This window comes from Crocodylus siamensis, chromosome 2, assembly GCF_052110815.1.
Source record: "Crocodylus siamensis isolate JL-2025a chromosome 2, ASM5211081v1, whole genome shotgun sequence".
NCBI lineage: Eukaryota > Metazoa > Chordata > Crocodylia > Crocodylidae > Crocodylus > Crocodylus siamensis.
Window position 1 is genome coordinate 180,486,349 of NC_143396.1, and position 17,405 is coordinate 180,503,753.

The window sequence follows — 17,405 nt, forward strand, 5'->3', positions numbered from 1 at the left end:
TGTTATTTCACTTCAACTGGTGGAGAAACTCTGAAGGGCCAGGGATAAGGTGACAAGAAGAGTAGTGAATCTGACCTTGTAGCATAAGGTGCAGTGTGGGACTTCTGTTGGCCCTTCACATTGGCTGAGGACAGAAAGTCAAAAAGCCTGAGTGAATTGATTCAGTCTTTGCAGGTTAGTCTAACCTGCAAAGCATGAGCCAATTTGGAGGTGGATAGACATTTCCTTTTCATTCCAGAAATGCTGGCACATGCCTGCAGTGGCTCAGGCTAGAAGCCATGGGGGTGCTATAGCAGCCTTCTCTTTGTGTTGCAGTGCTGAGCTGAGTGGGGTGTGGCAAGGCCTGGGCAGGATGCACTAAATATTCCCCCCCCCCTCCCCCAGCTGCCTAGCAGAGAATGTTTATCATCCCTAACTCAGTGTTTGTTAACCCATTAAGAAAACAAAGCCTCTCTCCAAGCTCTTCTTAAACAGCTTTCCAAGGAAGGACATTAAGCTACCTGTTGATTTAGCTCTGAAAAGCCTGTCTGCCTTTGTCTCCCATAGTATGGACTGTAGCCAGCATGTGGTCTGCTAGCTAATGCTGAGGTGTCTGCATTAAGGCAGAAAGGTGGGGGGCGGGGGTGGGCAGAAATAATCCTTGCTCGGCAGGGAGAAGCCAGGCAGATGCTCTCTGCCTGCAAGTCTCTGCAGGAGCTGCAGCCAGGGAGCAGACAGGAGAGGTCACCCCTGTTGTTGAGCAGAGAGCCCTGTCCAGCTCAGAGAGGAATGTGGGGGAGCCTGGTGTATCTTAAACCAGAAAGGGGTCTGGGACAGACACTGTATAAACCGGTTTGACCCAAATCAGTTGAGTCTGATACTATATTCAACCAGGTTCATCTCAAACCAGTTTCAGCTATTTTCAAACTGGTTTATATATACTGAACATCTGTGTTTTTACAGGTTTAAGCCAGTTTCTGATCACTTAAACTGGTTTATGCGTAATGTCTGTCCCTAGCCATTGGGAGAAGTATCTTGGCAGAAGCCAGGCTACTGAGATCAGCAAAATATCACTGCAGTTAGTGGTTCCACATAGCAGGTACAAGGCAAGTCTTTGACTGGAGCCTGTTTATCTTTTACAGCTGTCTTGTCTTGCAGATATAGCATGTTCTGAGATGGCATAAATCTTGACTTTTCCATTCATGCTCTGCCACCTTGTGCTTCATGTGCTATCTATCTTGAAGGTATGGGGGGGTGGTAGAAGGGTGAGGTGCAGCAATATCTTCCATTTCTCCTAGATTATGAATAAATCTGCTACTTTAGCTCATGTGATAGTAGTGTGTACTTTTCTCAGCCAGAGGAACCAGGTGTTTTCATTGCAGCTGACCAGCCCTGGTTATGCAAGTAACAGGTTTTTTGTTTAGCAGCATTGTAGGAGAAGAACTTTGGTGGTGACAGTAGCATTCTCAGCCCTTTTACAAGCCAAAACAGGTTTAATTTCAATGAGCTGTTAAGCTGCTTGACTGGTGGTAGCTGCCTCCCTGAAAAAGATACCATGGAGAATGGCAAAGTGTTAAGGCCATAAACCGGCTTCCGCTGGGCCATTTGTGCCTCAGAGGAGAATCGGCAGAACTATTAACCAGGGTCATTTATGGATCTATTGAAGTGGCCTGGATGACAGGTGCTTCACACCTCTGCAGTGTCCAGAGGCTGGAACAACAGTTGTACCCTGTTAACACCTCTAAAAAATTAAGCTGTCTTGCTAAGTGTTTTGAAGTACTGCGTTCAGTGGGTGCCCTGGGCTTACCATTTAAAAATGGCCAGGCTTGGTAAGTACTTACTCTTGAGCAACAACTGTGTGAAATTATATTTCTGAATTTAAAAAAAAAAATTGTGGGGAGAAATATTGGGGGATGAGGAGCTCTGAAATCTCTTTACTTCCCTCTCTGTTTATTGTCCTGTTCTTCCAACAATGTAGTTGCCAGGGTCTGGCTGGATTTCTGTGCTGCTTTAGGTTGAATTGCCCTGGTTCTGTAAGCCTGTTGGCAGGGAATTGGGCGGATGGGAAGTTGACTGGATTAATGGGATTTTAAGAGAGCAAATAAGGCAGATGAAATGTGGGTAGAAGGGGCATGTGTGTGGAGAAATGGATGAATAATATGCAGATTTTGCTGAGAATGCAATAAGGTAGGAATCTCCCAAACTAAAGATTAATGTAAAACACGTACTCAGCCTCAAACTACCCAAATGTAGCTCAGAGTGACTGAGGGTCAGAAAGAAGCTATGGCACCAGTTTACCTGGGCAGGCAAACTCCAGCTGTGGAGAAAGGATCCACTAACTACATCTGAAGCCAGAATGCAGATGATGCTTTGTCTCCTGTCTGCTTTGCAGCTGAGATGGGAGGAGTGATTTTGCAGGAGAGAAGAATGAAGCCTTGTCCTGTCTGGTCTTCCTGCATACTCCTCTTTAAACCCAGCATCTTTTTCAGTGAGACTTTGTGTCTGACCTGAAAGGTGGGTGTTTGAAAGTGCTCCCTCTTGCAGTCTTTGCAATGCCAGCACCTAGTATTGGTACTTAACATAGAGGTCTCTGTCAAGGCTGCTTGCTGGCACTGCAGTTTCTGCTCAGAAGAGAAGTTGAGTTGTGTATTGAGTGTAATACCAGGAGCTCCCAGTCCTGCCATGGATTTTGGGCAAGGTCACTTCCCCTTTCTGCCTGTTTCCCTTCCTACTCCTTGGAGTTGTAGGCTCTTCAGGGTGGGGATTCCCTTTCATTATGTATGTACAGCACCTAGATCAGCAGGACCACAGTCTTAGCTGGTCTTTAATTTGCATTAATGCGGTGGTCTTTCTCCCTCTGGATGATGCATTTGTTTTTGGATGTCTCAGATCAAGTGAGTGATGAACAAGTATGTACATCACGGCCCATGGTGAAGGAGTCCCAGTACTGATGAGCTGCTTTTCCCTGGCTCGGGATGGTCCAGTGGTTAGGACTCTACACTAGGGCATGTCTACACTACCATCACAGCAGGGTGGTGCAGGCACAACTGAGCTAATAAGGTGTTTTGAGCACTATGTGGCAGTGCAGGTTGAAAAACCCACCTGAGAAGTGGAATACATTAGCCCATGCTGAGCCCTGTGATTTTAAACTGGTCCTTAAGATAGTTTGGGGAATGTCTGTGTGACTGCTGGGATTGCGTGGTAGGCATATACTTATACTTGGAGACCTGCATTCAGTTTGCTCTGTCACAGACTTTCTGCATGGCCATGACCAAGGCCCTTTAGCCTGCCTGTATCTCTGTGAAGTGGGGTGATAGTGCAGATGTGTTGATGCTAAACCATTAGAGAAATTTGAGGCACTGGGATACTATGGTGTTGTTGAGCCACACCTACCCATGAGAAGCTGAGAAATAGTGCTGCTTTCTCCTTCCTGGTTTGCTCCCTGCTGTTCTTGCCACATGGAAGAGAATGAGGGACTCTGGAAAGCAACATCCAGTTTGTCTTGGAGCAGGTGGTGATCATTTGTCAAGGCATTATTACTTGTTTGTATTATGGTAGCGCTGAGGGTGCCAAGTGAGATGGGGATCTTGCTGTGCTTGAAACTGCATGCAGTAAGTGAGAGTCCATGTGCTAAGTTCCAGACTTCCTGCACCTCGCAGTCTACATAGACCAGACAGTTGAAGGGAAAAGAAAGGAGGTGCTTTCTTTCACAGATGGAAAGTCACCCATGGTTTCCCAGAGGGCTGCAGCAGTGACAGAAAATTACCCTTGGTTTCTCTCCAGTGCTTTCATCCACTAGCAACACTTTGTTTAAACTAGCCCTGAAGTAATGTGGGTCTAAATGGGTCCTGTTCGAACTACTTTGATTCACCATTTTTGTTTGTTTTGTTTTTTGTAAATAAGCAGCCTCTTTACCTTTCCGAATGTGATTTCTCCTTTGACCACCTATAGAGAGAGTAGAAATCTTTGTTTAAAAAACAACCTTTTCCAAATAGTGTGCGTTTCAAGTCTCTCTCTCCCCCCCCCCCACTGTTTTCTTGATCAGCTTTACCAGCCACAAGTTCCTCATGAAAGTACAATTCATATACTTAGATGTTCTACCTTTTTAGTGCATCTGCATTTGCACAAAGGTTTTAAAATTCCAGTAAATCAATGCTAAAGAATCTAGGTTGTTAGAGAAACAAGTTAAATGCTTTTTTTTTCTCTGCTCTCCCCATCTCCAAACCACCTTGTTCTTTCCACATCCAGGTCCCCAAGGCAGTCCTATGAGGAAGAGGACAGTGGGCTGAGGGAAGCTGAGGTCAAGATGGAGCAGGTCCAGCTGGATCAGGAGAGCCCAGAAGAGGTCAACCAGGAGGAGAATGAGGAGCTGAAGCAGAAGCAGCTGGAGATGGAGGAGTATGGGCAGCTGTGTGAAGAAGAGCATGGCCAAGAGCAGCAGCAGCAGCAGGAGGAGGAGGAAGAGGAGGAGGAGCAGCAGCTGCAGGAGGTCAGATCTGAAACAATGTTGTGCAGATGCATCTCAGTGTTAGGAAGTACAGGAACGTAGGCTGTCATTTCCAGCCTTGCCTAGACTAGGGAAATATGAGCTGGTGTAACTGTTGATGAGGCACATGGGGAAGGGGGGCGCGTCCTAATGCAGATGTGCTACACTAGGTCAATAAGGGACTGTTATGTGATAATTTGTTCAAGGAAGTTACTGGGATGTGACATCCACTGCAAACTGCCCTTCCCTAAGGCAGTACATCTACTGTGGCGGCTTGCAGTGGAGTAGCTATACATGTAAAAGCACTGGCTGCGTATGATACAAGTGTGGTACTATTTTCATTTTGGCTGGAACCCCACCCCACCAAAATCAGCTGCTGCATATACCCGTGAGCTAGTTTCCACTAAGATATCTACTGAGGAGGTAGTTCTTCCATGTTGAATTATCTTTTCTCCTTGTGGGATGACTACTTGGCTCTTAAGGGGTGATCTCTTTTCTCCCTGCACTCAGGAGAACCTTGGCCTGATCTATTTGTGGATCTGGCCTTGTGGTCTAGGTTTGCCTCCCAGCCATAAATATGTTTGTGTATAGTTCCAGGTAAGGGGTGGTTTCTGTAAACAAGGGAGACAACGTTGGAACTTGTTCTGGGTGGATACCTGTTTGCAACGTTTCATTTTTAAGTGCTGCTTGTTTACGATGGACTGTGATGCCATGCTTCGTGGGATCCTTTGTATTAGAAGGCTGGTATAGTTTTGTATCCCTCCCAAATAGATGTGATTCCTTCCTGCTACCAGCCTTGGAGTGAGGAATAAGTGTTTCTCCTTCATGAGGGTTGGGAGAAAATGCTTGCAAGGTCTCCTTGCCAGTTCACTTTGTGTGAACTTGCACCTATAAAAATTCTGACTCTTTTTAAAAACAAAATCCAGGAAACTGATTTAGCTTTGTAGTACAGTGTGTGAATGCTCAAAGCATCTTTGTAAACTTTCACTTTACATGCTAGATTAGTAGGGAAAATAAATTTTTGTTGCAAGAATCATTTTAACCATCTCTCTGTATTCAGGATAAGAAGAGGAGGAGGAATGAAGAGGAAGACACTCCAGAGAAACGTCCAAAAGCCCCAAGTCCCTGCAATTTTGAAGAGGATGAAGAATGTTCTGGTCAATCTCCACCAAGTTCCACAAAGGTGTGTGCTGGGTGCAATCATGAGTGTATAAAATATACACTCATGTGTAGTTAACATCATCCTTTTTCTCCCCTTCATGCTTAGAGCTTCAGAAATGCAGGATATATTTCTCAGTTTTTCTATAGCCGTCTTATGTGACCTTGAGTCAGTCATGTAATTTCTCCACCTTAGTTTCTTTATCTACAAAATGGAGATACTGCTTTTCTCCCATCCTGTTTGCTGCGTTTACTTATTGTAATCTCTTTGGCATAGGGAATGCCCTTAACTCTATATGTGTTCAGGCCCTGGCAAAATAATGTCTTGGATCCATAAAGAATGAAGTTTTTTCTTTATAGAAGATGATTGCAATTAAGTGGATAATCTCATTTATACAAATGGGTGGAAAATGGAGTTTCCATGCCATGAAAAATTCTAGCACTTTAACGTTTGCTGCCATGCCAAATTGGAGCTGCGTCCATTTAGTGCAGCGAGGAGGAGAATGGAACTGCTAAAAAAACTGTTTCAAGGTCCCTGAAACACGTAGTCCATTTTTATTTTGACCTCGCTGTTAAAATAGTGGGAACAAAGTGAGTCAGTTTTTTTTTTTTTTTTTCACATTGCTATGGAACATGTTGACTTTTCCTATCAAAGTTTGTGTAGTTTTTTTTTTTAAATCAACATGTTCCTGTGAAACCTTTGTATTTTGATAACATTGACTTATCTGATGGAAACCTGCTTTCTCATTTTCAACTAGCTCTTCAGTTTTCCCTACTATATGTGTACACAGACCATTAAGTCGTCTTTTGTATTATGCTACTTTGCTATTGTGTGACCCCTAGTGCAGATATAAGGCTGGGCTATGAGGCAGTTGTGGTGGGATTTTTCATTCTTTGCAAACATTGACCTTGTTGACCATAGTCCAGGATAGGGGATAACAAGTGTTTAGAGTGCCATCCTGTTTCAAGATGAGGCTGGACAGACACCTTGCTGGGATCACTTGTTCTCAGTAGAATTCCTGCCCAGAACAGGGGGTTGGACTGTCTGATCTTTCGAGGTCCCTTTCAGCCTTTCATTTCTATGACTTCACCTTTGGGTAATGCTGAGAAATTGGGGTGGTCCATTAATCACCTACCGATTTTATTATGCTCTGTATGTGAGTCATTCTTGTTTAGCATTTCATGATTACTTCCTATTTATTCTGTTTATCAAACTTCCTGGAAGGGGTGAGTTTCATAATCTTTAGCTGTCAGACATGGTGCCCAAAATGGGATCCAGAGAAAGCTTCTGTTCTTTATATAGAAAAGATTAAAAATAGCTTTATTGCTCTGGAGGGGCTTGGTTATTTGGATGGTGGCTGCAGTGTATGCTGCTTATGATAAGCTGTGAGGCTGTGATGATCAAAGAGAAATATCCTCACTGTGCTGGGAGAAGGAAATGGGTAGCATAAGCAGAGCCCTTGTAATTGGAAGCAGAGTAGGGCCTGCACCAAGTGTTTCTGGAAGCCACTCCACCTTTTTGCAGAAACACTTGCACCTTCTTGAGCTTTCACGGGGAGCTGCTGCTGTGAATATTTTCAGTAAAGAAGTGGCTGAATATATAGTCTTTCTGAAGAGGTCTTTATGGCAGTGATGGAAGGTTATCAATAGGAGGCTGAATCTTTGTCCAAAAGCAAAGAAATCTTCCTTGGAGAGAGCTGGGATACTTCTATGGAGCTATCCAGCTGGGATAGTGTCTCCCTGGATAAATATTCCTGCGGACTAAACCACAGTACTCATTTTTGGAGTGGGACAGTGAAGAGGTGGTAGAGATTTCTTATGGATAGATGCAGAGGCCTTGGGTGGATGGAGTCATAGCATTCTGGGACTGGAAAAGATCTGATAGATGGGAAAGGCTGGACTGTGATATGAGAGAGAGAGAGAAGGGAGAAGAACCAAAGCAAAAAGGGTGGAAGAACAGCTGAAAGCATGAAGTTGACAGCTAAAGAAGGAAAGCCAGACCAGGTGAGGCTGTCTTGCCTCAGATTTCTGTTGTGGCCATGTTCCAGGAGGTCAGGCCAAGATGCTCATGGTCCCTTTCTGCTCTCAAAAATGTATAAAGCCCTTTTAAATGACTGAATTGCAGAACTTGTGTAGTATGAAGGCCTGAGTCTGGGGGGAGGCTTGGTGTTGAGGAATAAGTAAGTGAGCAGTGCAGAGTCTAATGAAAGCTGACGGTGCCACGCTGAAATGCAATGTCTGTAGTTCATTCTTGTAGTAGCTCCCTTTAAATGTGGACCAGGGCTTGATGCATTACCTGTTGGTGGGGTGGGGAGGACAAAAATAGCCATTTGTCCCCAGATAGCATCTGTCTCCCAAAAATAGCAAAATCAGGTGAGAACTGGTAGTATGTCACAACTGGTGGTGATTTGCCTTGAGTACCATCTTGGCTGCTACCTGAGCTGGGAATTAAATCTGAGAGCCTGACACTGCCCTGTCCCTCCTAGCCTTGTACATCTTTTACCATTCCAAATGGGTTAGTGTAGTATACAGTACCATTTGCTACCTGTTCTCGAGTTGCTCAGATGTTGTTAGCTATACAAGAACATGGCAGACCCCCATAGCGTGGTACATGCAGTTCTGATACCACTCTTCAGCTTCTCAGTGGTTGTTTTCACAGGCTGAGCTCATAAGGGAAGAAGCTTCCAGAGCAGAAAGTGGGCCCAGTATGAACTGCTCAGCAAGAGTTGCATTTTACAAGGAATGCGCCACACAAGCATTCTGTAAAGGCAGAGAAGCCATCCTAATAAATCTTAGCTGAGCATGGGTACAAACACCCCCTTCTAACCTCTCACATATTTCTACCCAGTTATTAAGCCAGTTCTCCTGGTGACTCTGTCTTGTCAGATCCTTCAGTGCTTGGTTAAAATTAGCATTGACCTCTGAAGGCATTTAAAAATTCTTCTGCTTTGCGGCATTTAGTTCTGGTCTCCCTCCATGGTAGCTGCCTGAAGCATATGTAGGTGTGCACTGGCTGAATCTCTGTTGGTCAAGTTGCTATTGCATTCCTGGTTTTGCAGAACTCAAATACTGTGTGTGTGTGTGTTCGTGTTCAAACTGCTACAGCTTGCATTCCTGCTTTTCTATGTGCTAAAACTGGTCTTTATTCTTCATCATCATAAGCAATTTGCTCATCAGTTCTCCCCTTGTTTGGGTTTCATATTTTGCTTCTGTCTTTTCTATACCTGACACTCCCATCCATCTCCTCTCCAAACACCTGTGGGTCCTGTAGAAGGCACACCCATGCAGCCCAGCCCTAGGGCCCCTAGCATAGTAGAATATGGTGGGACCGGAGAAGAGAATGGATGATCATGTTGCTGCTTGAGCTGGCAGCCAAGATGCCTATTAGCTTTTGTGTCTATCTGAGTTAGTGGCTTTTATGGCAAGAGACAAGAGGGTAGGTGAACATCAAAGAATGAGGTACAACTTCCAGAGTATGTTTGTAACTGGGTATGGACTAGAAGCAAGGGTTATGCCTTGCAGTCTCTCCTCTGGGTACTTTATTTATTACCTTCCTCAAGATGGAAAATTGCTAGGCTAGAAGGCTGAAATTTGGCTGGTCCCCATAAACTCCAGCACCTTTGCTTATCTATCTGTATTGCTGCTGATGGAGTGGCTTCCTCTTAACTGCAAAGTGGGGAGCTAGCTGAGCATTTGGGTGTTCTGTGTTTTAGACAGGAAGGTGAAGGGCATTTTTGAACCTGTCTAAGGTACCTTGGCTGGAGGTGGAGAATACTTGTTCTGACCTGTCAAGGGAGGGTCAGAGAGGGTCTCAGTAGAGCATGGAAAACTGACTACTCTAATTTTTCCTTGTTAGATCACAGACCGCACAGAATCCCTGAACCGCTCCATACAGAAAAGGTAACTGTCCTCTGGCAATTTTCTGCTGGGCTTTGTCTGTGGACATGGTCATCCCACAGATGCTCACATGAACCAAAGGCAACATCTGAACTGTATGTGCTCAAGGTCTCTGCTGCCTTGATGAAAGGGAATACTTTCCACTAGGTAACAGGATGCTTGATCATCTTTCTGAACTAAAATCTTGACCCAGGGGAGCCTAGTGGCTTTTACCATAAGAGGCTTGGGGAGGCTTCACTCTGGTAAACTTATCAGAGTAGTGTTTTATAACCCCCTTCTCTTCTATTCTCTTTCTAGCAACAGCATAAAGAAGACTCAGCCACCCCTTCCTGTTTCAAAGATTGATGACAGACTGGAGCAGTACACTCATGCCATTGAGGTAATTCTCCACAACACCTAGCTGAAGCTTTCTCTAGTCCCAGCTTCATGGAGCATCCCATGGAAGTACAGGCTACATCCTCTCAAGATAGCACTTTCACTTTATCCCTGTAGACACTGCTTTAACCACTACCTACAATAGTACTAGAAGAGATGGTTCTTACTGAATTTCCCATATGCTTGCCAGTGCTCTTCATCTCACTAGGAGAAGAGATCTTGTGCAGGTTTGAGCAGAGAAGAGACCTGCTTAAATGGCTCTTACCAGCCTGCAGTGGTGCAGTGTCTTTGCTTATGCCTCCATGTCCCTACGGTGGGCATGGATAACCTTCTTCTAGCTACTCTGTGTTTTCATTGGGCACACTTGATTCTGTAGGTTAATGTATTGAGTGGGGAATAATAGCCATCTGACTTACCTTAAGAACCTTTCATTTGCAGAAAAATCTCGATGTCTAATGCTTGGTTTTGCTTGTTTCCCAGACATCTGCTAAGACTCCGAAACCTGTCCGACAACCCTCCATTGACCTTCCTGCTGCCATGGTTGTTGCCAGCACGAAAAGCCTTTGGGAGACTGGAGAGGTCGCAGCTCAAGCTTCTCCTAAGACACCAGCCTGTAAGGTAAGACTGCTGGACCTTGTGCACCATGAAGAAAAGAGTTCTTTCTCCTATGTTAGGACTTCCCCCTGCATTTAGTGTCACAAGCTTTAGAAAGATACCTTATCCTGTTATATGGCTGGTTGGGCTTATTGAAATAAATTCGTTGCCTGTCTTACCTGGTAGTACTTTGGAGCCTTAACTCGAACTATGACATCAGAAGTAGTACATCTTAAATGATAATATCAACAGAATATGGTTCCTTCTCTCCTTTATTGTTGGGATGACTCTAAAACTTTCAGTGTTCACTTTCTACTTTCAGCACCTTGTTTAAGCCTTCTCTGTACCTAGGATTAAGCTACAACTGGGCAAACTCCAGAGAAAGAAAGTAATCTTCTTCCTAATTGAAACAGGAATAAATTTGCACTATTAAAAGTGGTGGTTTCCTATAGCTGCATAATCAGGAACTAACATGAGTTGGAGTGCTAACAGCTCCTAATCTCAAGGAAGGAGATAGTAGCCTCCTCGTTTTCCAAGGTCACACTCTTTCACACCATTTCTAGTTGGCTGCATTGTCTGGCTCTAAGCTAGCATAGTTTTGCAAAACCAGGGTTGCAAATGTATGGAGACCGGGGGGTGGAGGGGAGCGTTGTTATTGTGTGAAATTCTTTGAATGTTAGCAGTCATCTTAATAACACCATTCCCATCTCTTACAAAATTTATGCTTGGGCCTTTAAACTCAGTACAATGTTAAAGAGAAACTCATGTTCAGGATAGCTGAAAAAAGGGAGGGATCTCATTATGGGCTATGACATTTGGCCACTTCCCTGCCCAGCAGGACTGTCTGATCCTTCTGTCCATGCCCTTGATCTAAACTAGGCAGGTGACAGGAGTAAAAGTGGTGTTCATCAATGTTGATGGTTAAGGAAAAGCATCTTTGGTTTTCAGGACATTGTGGCTGGAGACATCGTGAGTAAACGAAGCCTTTGGGAACAGAAAGGTGGCCCAAAGCTTGAAGGCAATGCCAAGGTAAGATATTTGTTTTTCTTGGCATCTGCTTTCTAGTATAGAACAGAGACTTCTTCCTTGGGTGGGAGGGAACATGGAAAAAGGAGGAGGTCCATATGTTGGCAGGCAACATCAGTTTATGCCCCAAGGCAACCACAGGCCCAGGTCAAAGGGTTTCCTTCGTAACCTGCTGAGTCTTTCAGGACTATGAAGGGGGACAGGGCAGTAGGAAGGCACCTTGGGAGCTATTTTTTCTAAACTTCTCTCTATTCTAATAAGTGTCCCTACTAATGTAATGATTAGCCTAAGCCAAGATTTCAAATAGCGTTCTGGTGTGTGTTGCATCTGGATCCGACTCATAGTTCTGGCTCTTTTTTAATAGCCCTTAAAGTTTAAACAGTCTCTCTCTCTAGGGGAGAATAGTTAAAGACCTGGGTTTGGTTTCCTGTAAACTGCTATTGCTGGGCTGTTTGCCTTCTTCTGAGAAGAGTAGTGGCCTCTAGTGGTGCATGTACATAGGAAAAATTTGTATTTACCTTCTCCTCCCCCTCCCCCAGGTTCCAGATGATTACCTTGGTTCTATAGGACTTTCAACTGGAATACTGCTTTTGTTCTTGTTGAGCAAGCCTCCCCAACCATACCCTAAGCCACTTTGTAATCTGGGTGGATATGAGTTTTAAAGATATCCATCTTAGCTGATGGTCCCAAAGTGATTAACCTCCTTTTTGTCTAAGGACAGATGTAGGTGGTGGTGAAGGTGAAGGGGCAAATGCAAACCGAGACAAATGTGGGAATCTAAACAAATGTAGTGATGTCAGTGAGAATCTGGCTTGCTCCTCGGGTGTTGGTTAACTTGGCTCTCAATCCCTAACATGTATTTAGATATCTTTAATCATCTCTTAACCCTGGCGGAGAAGATGCAGCCAGAGAGATGTGCATTTGAGGAAAGATGCTAACTCTTTTTCAGAGCACTCCTGGGAAGAAGTACAAATTTGTATCAACTGGACATGGCCAGTACAAGAAGGTGTTGATAGATGATGCAACGGAACAATAGTGTACCCAGAGTACTAATTAACCAGGTAGGTGGGACATTGCCTCTTGACGTAGGAGAAACTTGGTCGTGTAGTTCCATACATTATGGGTAGATAGGTGAAGAAGGGGGCCTGGCTGGTAGGAAGGTACCCTGTAGTAGAAGCTGGGTTCCTACTTTTCAGTGAATATCTCTCTTTTGTCTTGGACAGGAGATGGTGGAATGTGGGTAGTTCTTTCTAGAGGCTGCAGGGAGTAGGATATCTGAGAACTTGCCTTGCTGACCAAAGTATTCATAAGGCAATGTTCTTTTCCTTAACCCAAGGAAGAATCTGGCTCGGTCAGATAAGGTGTTCTCCAATCCAGTCTCTTGGGCCTAGATTTCTCACTCTTTACAATGCAAGGACAGAGCTGGGATTTGCTGGACAGGCACATGGGAACTGGCAGTCCTCTTACCCATATCCTTATAAACTTTTAATTCAGTGACTTTTTTTCTATGTGGGCAGTGAAAAGACTACGCTGACTGCTGTGACCTTTGGATCAGACCCATAGGGAGGAAAAATAACTCCTTGAGAATGTGTGCATTGACTCTTGATAAACCAGGCAGTGGAAGAGACTCTCCGTTCACAGTGAAAGAAAGGATAGAGCTGCCTTTTGTCATCAGTACAGTTAGTTGCGGAGCATCCCTCTCTTTCAAGAGCTTGTTGCTTAGGTTAATAAGATATCCCTGTGTTATCTTAAGTGGATTATAGTAAAGGGCTTTAGTGGCAAGAAGGTGCTGGCATAGAGTGGTGCGATAGGGGCAGAGTAGTCAGAGTGCCAGACAGTGTGTGCAGATAAAAACAGCATGTGACTTTTTTTCCATAATAGCATTTATTTATTTTTTCCAAGCTTTATGTAGCTCTGTCTTCAGAAAACACTGCTTCTCTTCTTCCCTAGTTCACTTGGGATTACATTCCCTGGCTCGCTCGCTCTCTCTCTAAACAAGTTCTCAAGCATGCGGTATCTTTCTTTCCAGGACATGAGGAGGAAGAAAGCTCAGAAGGCCATCCTTGAGGACTTGCCATGTGTGTTTGTCATCTGGCAATGCAAACATAGGATACGGAGTCCTTCTGGCAACTTGATCCCCTCAGCCTTCTAACTGTCATCATTTCTAAAACTTGCCTCAACATGTTTGCTTTCAACATACCCCTTGCATCCTTTTATGTAGTCCCCTTTGCTAGATTTTACTTCTGTATACCAAGCCTGGCCTTGCTAAGCTTGGCTGTACCATACAGTAAACCATACTGGGGTATACTTGCCCTATCTGAGGTTATACTGTTAGTAAAAGGGTGCCTTCCTCTCCAGCCATAGAAAAACAAGCCTTTTTGAGCCAGATTTGGGAGAGGAATGATTCCAGTGGTAGGATGCTAACCAACTTCCTCCTTGAAGGAAGGGTAGGTGGTAGCTAGGCATTCCTTCAGATGGGAGCCAGTACTCTGAATGACCATGGTGTGGTGCTATTGTCCCATTGAATCTGAGCACTGAGGCATTTTCTTCTGGCTACAAACAGCAAAAGGGTTTAAATAGGTAGTCGGCTTTACTTCCACTTCCACTTACTTTGGTGGCTGACTGTTGTACTTTGAGATCCATCCAACTATTTTTCTTTTCTTCTTCATTCCCTGTCATTCCAGTTTTTGTTCACATTTCTACCTTATGGTCCAAGGAAGCATCCAGAACCCTATCATGTCACTTGTTAAGCACCTGAGGGTTTTCTATAAAGTGTTTTTAAATGCTGGGTTTTGAATGTTTCCCCATACTTTATCCCTTCTGACTTCTCTTTTGCAGGCTAATGGAGCAAGTGGTTATCTCTAAGTGTTGGCTTAGAGTTTTGCTGACTGGCTGTTACTGCTCCATGTACAGTTTAAATCAATGGCCCAAAATACAGTGAAGTAATCTGACAAATACTGTCATTATCTTCTCCCTTTCACACATCAGCCAACCCTGCTCAGAAAAATCTCAATGCACTGACGTACTGTGAAGTATCCTACCATAATGCCATCTAAATTTCTTCTGCCGCCTATGTCTGTTATCTCACTTCTCCCCTTGTGCCAAAAACAAACCTGGCCTTACCCAGTGTATCTGCTTCTGGCTTTGACTTGCTCCCTTTCCTTTTATTGTAAGGCTAAGCAATTCATTGTGACCTGCCTTAGTCTCCTTCCCATTAAGAAAATTGAGCTCCTAGTAAGCTAGGCTCCTGCTTATGCAGCAAGTTGTAAATGCAGTGAGGTGGGAGTCAAAGCAAGTGAACAAACTCATAAGCCACGCTAAATGCAGAGCACAGCAAGCACCTATTCTCTTCTCTCGTATACGAGCTGCTTGTTCACTGCTTTGCTGTTGCTATGGACAAAGTCATTTGAAACTCGGCAATTCCTGAAATGACGTTCTTTTGCCAAACTGGCCTGTCCTCCCCACTGTAATAATCGGTAGTTTTTTGCTTGACAGCAATAATCCGGAATCCATAAAAGGTAATTCAGGACCCCTGCATGTGCAAAACCAATGTTACAGTAGGGTTATTCTTACTATGCTGTAAATGTATATTCCTGTGATTATTTGTGTAGGTAGCTCTAGTGGGATTTTTTTTTTTTTTTAAAAGCAACCTTGTTTTGGCAACAGGAGGAGAGGGTACTATATACTAGCAGACAAAGGGGCTGCCACTGAACTCTTGACCACTGCTATAGGACACTGCAAATAACTGATGACCTCACAAAGCAGCTATGCTGAAGCAGGCTAAGTTAAAAATGGGGATGGGTTTTGGAAGCCTTCCTATGTGAAACTCTGTCTTGCTCGTCTTCAACCTTGTACTCCAAACTGACATGCTATATAATATACATATGTGCATGTTTAAGTGGTATAAATTGGGGGTCGTCAACTTTTCAGTAGGAGCTAGTCCCTCCCTTAGGTCTGAGGCGGTGGCAGCAGCAGCTGACAGAGGTGGCAGACTGGAGGAGGCAGCTGAGGAAGATGGCCTTTAGATGGCGCATTCTTGTACAAATGTGCTTGGCAGGCTGGATAAAATCTGTCTAGGTTGATCTGGCCTGTGGGCACATAGTTTGCTCGCTCCTAGAATAAATTATTTATTTTGTCATTTTGAAATGGATGCACCTGTCCAGAAATACCTAGGACTCTGCTAGTGAGTTTCTCTCTTGATAATCATAGTCGCCCCTGCGTATACTGACTGCAAAATCATGCTCAATATCATGCAAGATGGAAGAAAATGTAATTTCCTAGAGAGGGCAACTTCTTTGTGCTGAAGATGAATTAAAATAATTAATTAAACCAGTTCATTCATTAATTTCTCAAGTATTATCTAGAGATTTTAAGTCTCATCTAAACTGGACAGATTTGAATTATTCTAGAATAAAGTTAGTACAGCTCCTAGTATAGATGCGATTAATACTGGTTTAAAGGTGTTTTATGTGGGTAAGGTTCTTTCCTGAAGAGAAAAGGGGATAAGTTACTTCAGAACAAGGTGCTTTTATACTAGCCCACATTAAGGGCAGTTTATCTGTGTGCCTGCTAACAGTTATACTGATAGTCCTATATATTGGTTACCAAAAAATGCTACCCTAAATGAAACCATTGGTTTCCTATTGATGTACACGCCAGGCTTCAGGCGCAGTTGTGCAGACATTTCTGAATTATGTGCAACTAAGGGGCTGACTTGGGAGTTTTTCCAGTTGCTACTCTATTTTCAAACTACTGAAAACGAAATCTTATTTTGGTTTAGAGGACCTAAGGGAGTTAGATGCTATCTGAATCCCGTTGAAGTGCTGTGGAATTTGGTTCTCAAAACTCCCTTGTGCACCTTCTAAAAACATCAGGCTAAATGCACAAAGTTGTTCACTAAAGGAAAATGCCTCCATTCTCAGCCTAGATCAGGAAAGTCTTATCTGTAATAACCTGTCCTTCCATGTGACTGGGACTTCAACTTGCTGCCAATCTGTTTAGCAGAGCAGAGCTGTTAAAAAGAAACCAACAATACGGTTTACAGAAAAATTTGCTACCTCCCAGATTTTTTTTTTGAAGAACTCATACATAAACTTTAGGGTTTTCTCCTCTTTCTTCCTTTTGTTTTATTTTGCTCTGGGATAAGACGGGGTAGGAAAAGGATTAAAGAAGAGAATTGCATACTGAACCCCCCCCTGAAAATTTTGAAGATGAATTTTTTCAGTTTAAATATTTCTATCCAAAAAGTTTCCACAAAAGCAAAAATACTGCTTTTGAAATTCTACCCCTCTGTTTTAAACGGAAAAACTCTCACTAGCTCGATCCTGTGCAAGGAACAGAAAGTAAACACACCTATCAAATGTCCTTTTGGTGCTAAGCATGCCAATCCTATGTTAGCTATGTAGAAATATTCTTCCTTATGGCAACCACCTTCTCTGGGGAAGCTGAAATTCTTGAATGCTTTCTGTTTGAGCTCACTCTAAGCCTTGTGTCTATGGAGATGTAAACATTTAAAAGCAAAGCAGTCCACAAAACAAACCCACCCCAAAATAGCCAGAAAAAATGTTTGTTAATGATGCTTAAAATTCATAAAAGGAAAATAACACATGTAAAATCCAAATGGCTATGGACAAAAAGCAGTAGAAGAAATAGGAGTTGTTAAAGGAGCATCAGTCCTGGATTTGTAATTGTTTCCTACATTGCTAAGATCTGACTATCACCAAAAAAACCTAGGTCTCGCCAAGTTGTGCCTTGGCCATAGTGCACTATAGCTACTGCTGGAGTATTATTGAGGCTGGGTTAGGTTTGGGAGAAGGCTGAACTGCCCTGCCCTGGAAGATGTGATGTCTTCTGTGGAGGGAGTACATGCCTGTCTCCTGCATTGTCCAGC

At 43.6% G+C, this 17,405-nt stretch overlaps 1 protein-coding gene across 4 annotated transcripts in view; it reads left to right on the top strand.

Annotated features, from left to right (window-relative positions):
- The window catches only part of LSP1 (lymphocyte specific protein 1), a 92,955-nt gene that overhangs the window by 66,140 nt on the left and 9,410 nt on the right, over positions 1-17,405 (top strand). For all 4 annotated transcript variants that reach the window (XM_090032483.1, XM_090032481.1, XM_090032484.1 and 1 more), the window contains 7 exons: positions 4,228-4,468; positions 5,526-5,648; positions 9,480-9,523; positions 9,818-9,899; positions 10,376-10,513; positions 11,438-11,518; positions 12,465-12,576. In XM_090032483.1, coding sequence (XP_089888609.1) covers positions 4,228-4,468; positions 5,526-5,648; positions 9,480-9,523; positions 9,818-9,899; positions 10,376-10,513; positions 11,438-11,518; positions 12,465-12,551 — 796 coding nt within the window. In that variant the 3' untranslated portion in view covers positions 12,552-12,576. The remainder of the gene's footprint in view (positions 1-4,227; positions 4,469-5,525; positions 5,649-9,479; positions 9,524-9,817; positions 9,900-10,375; positions 10,514-11,437; positions 11,519-12,464; positions 12,577-17,405) is intronic.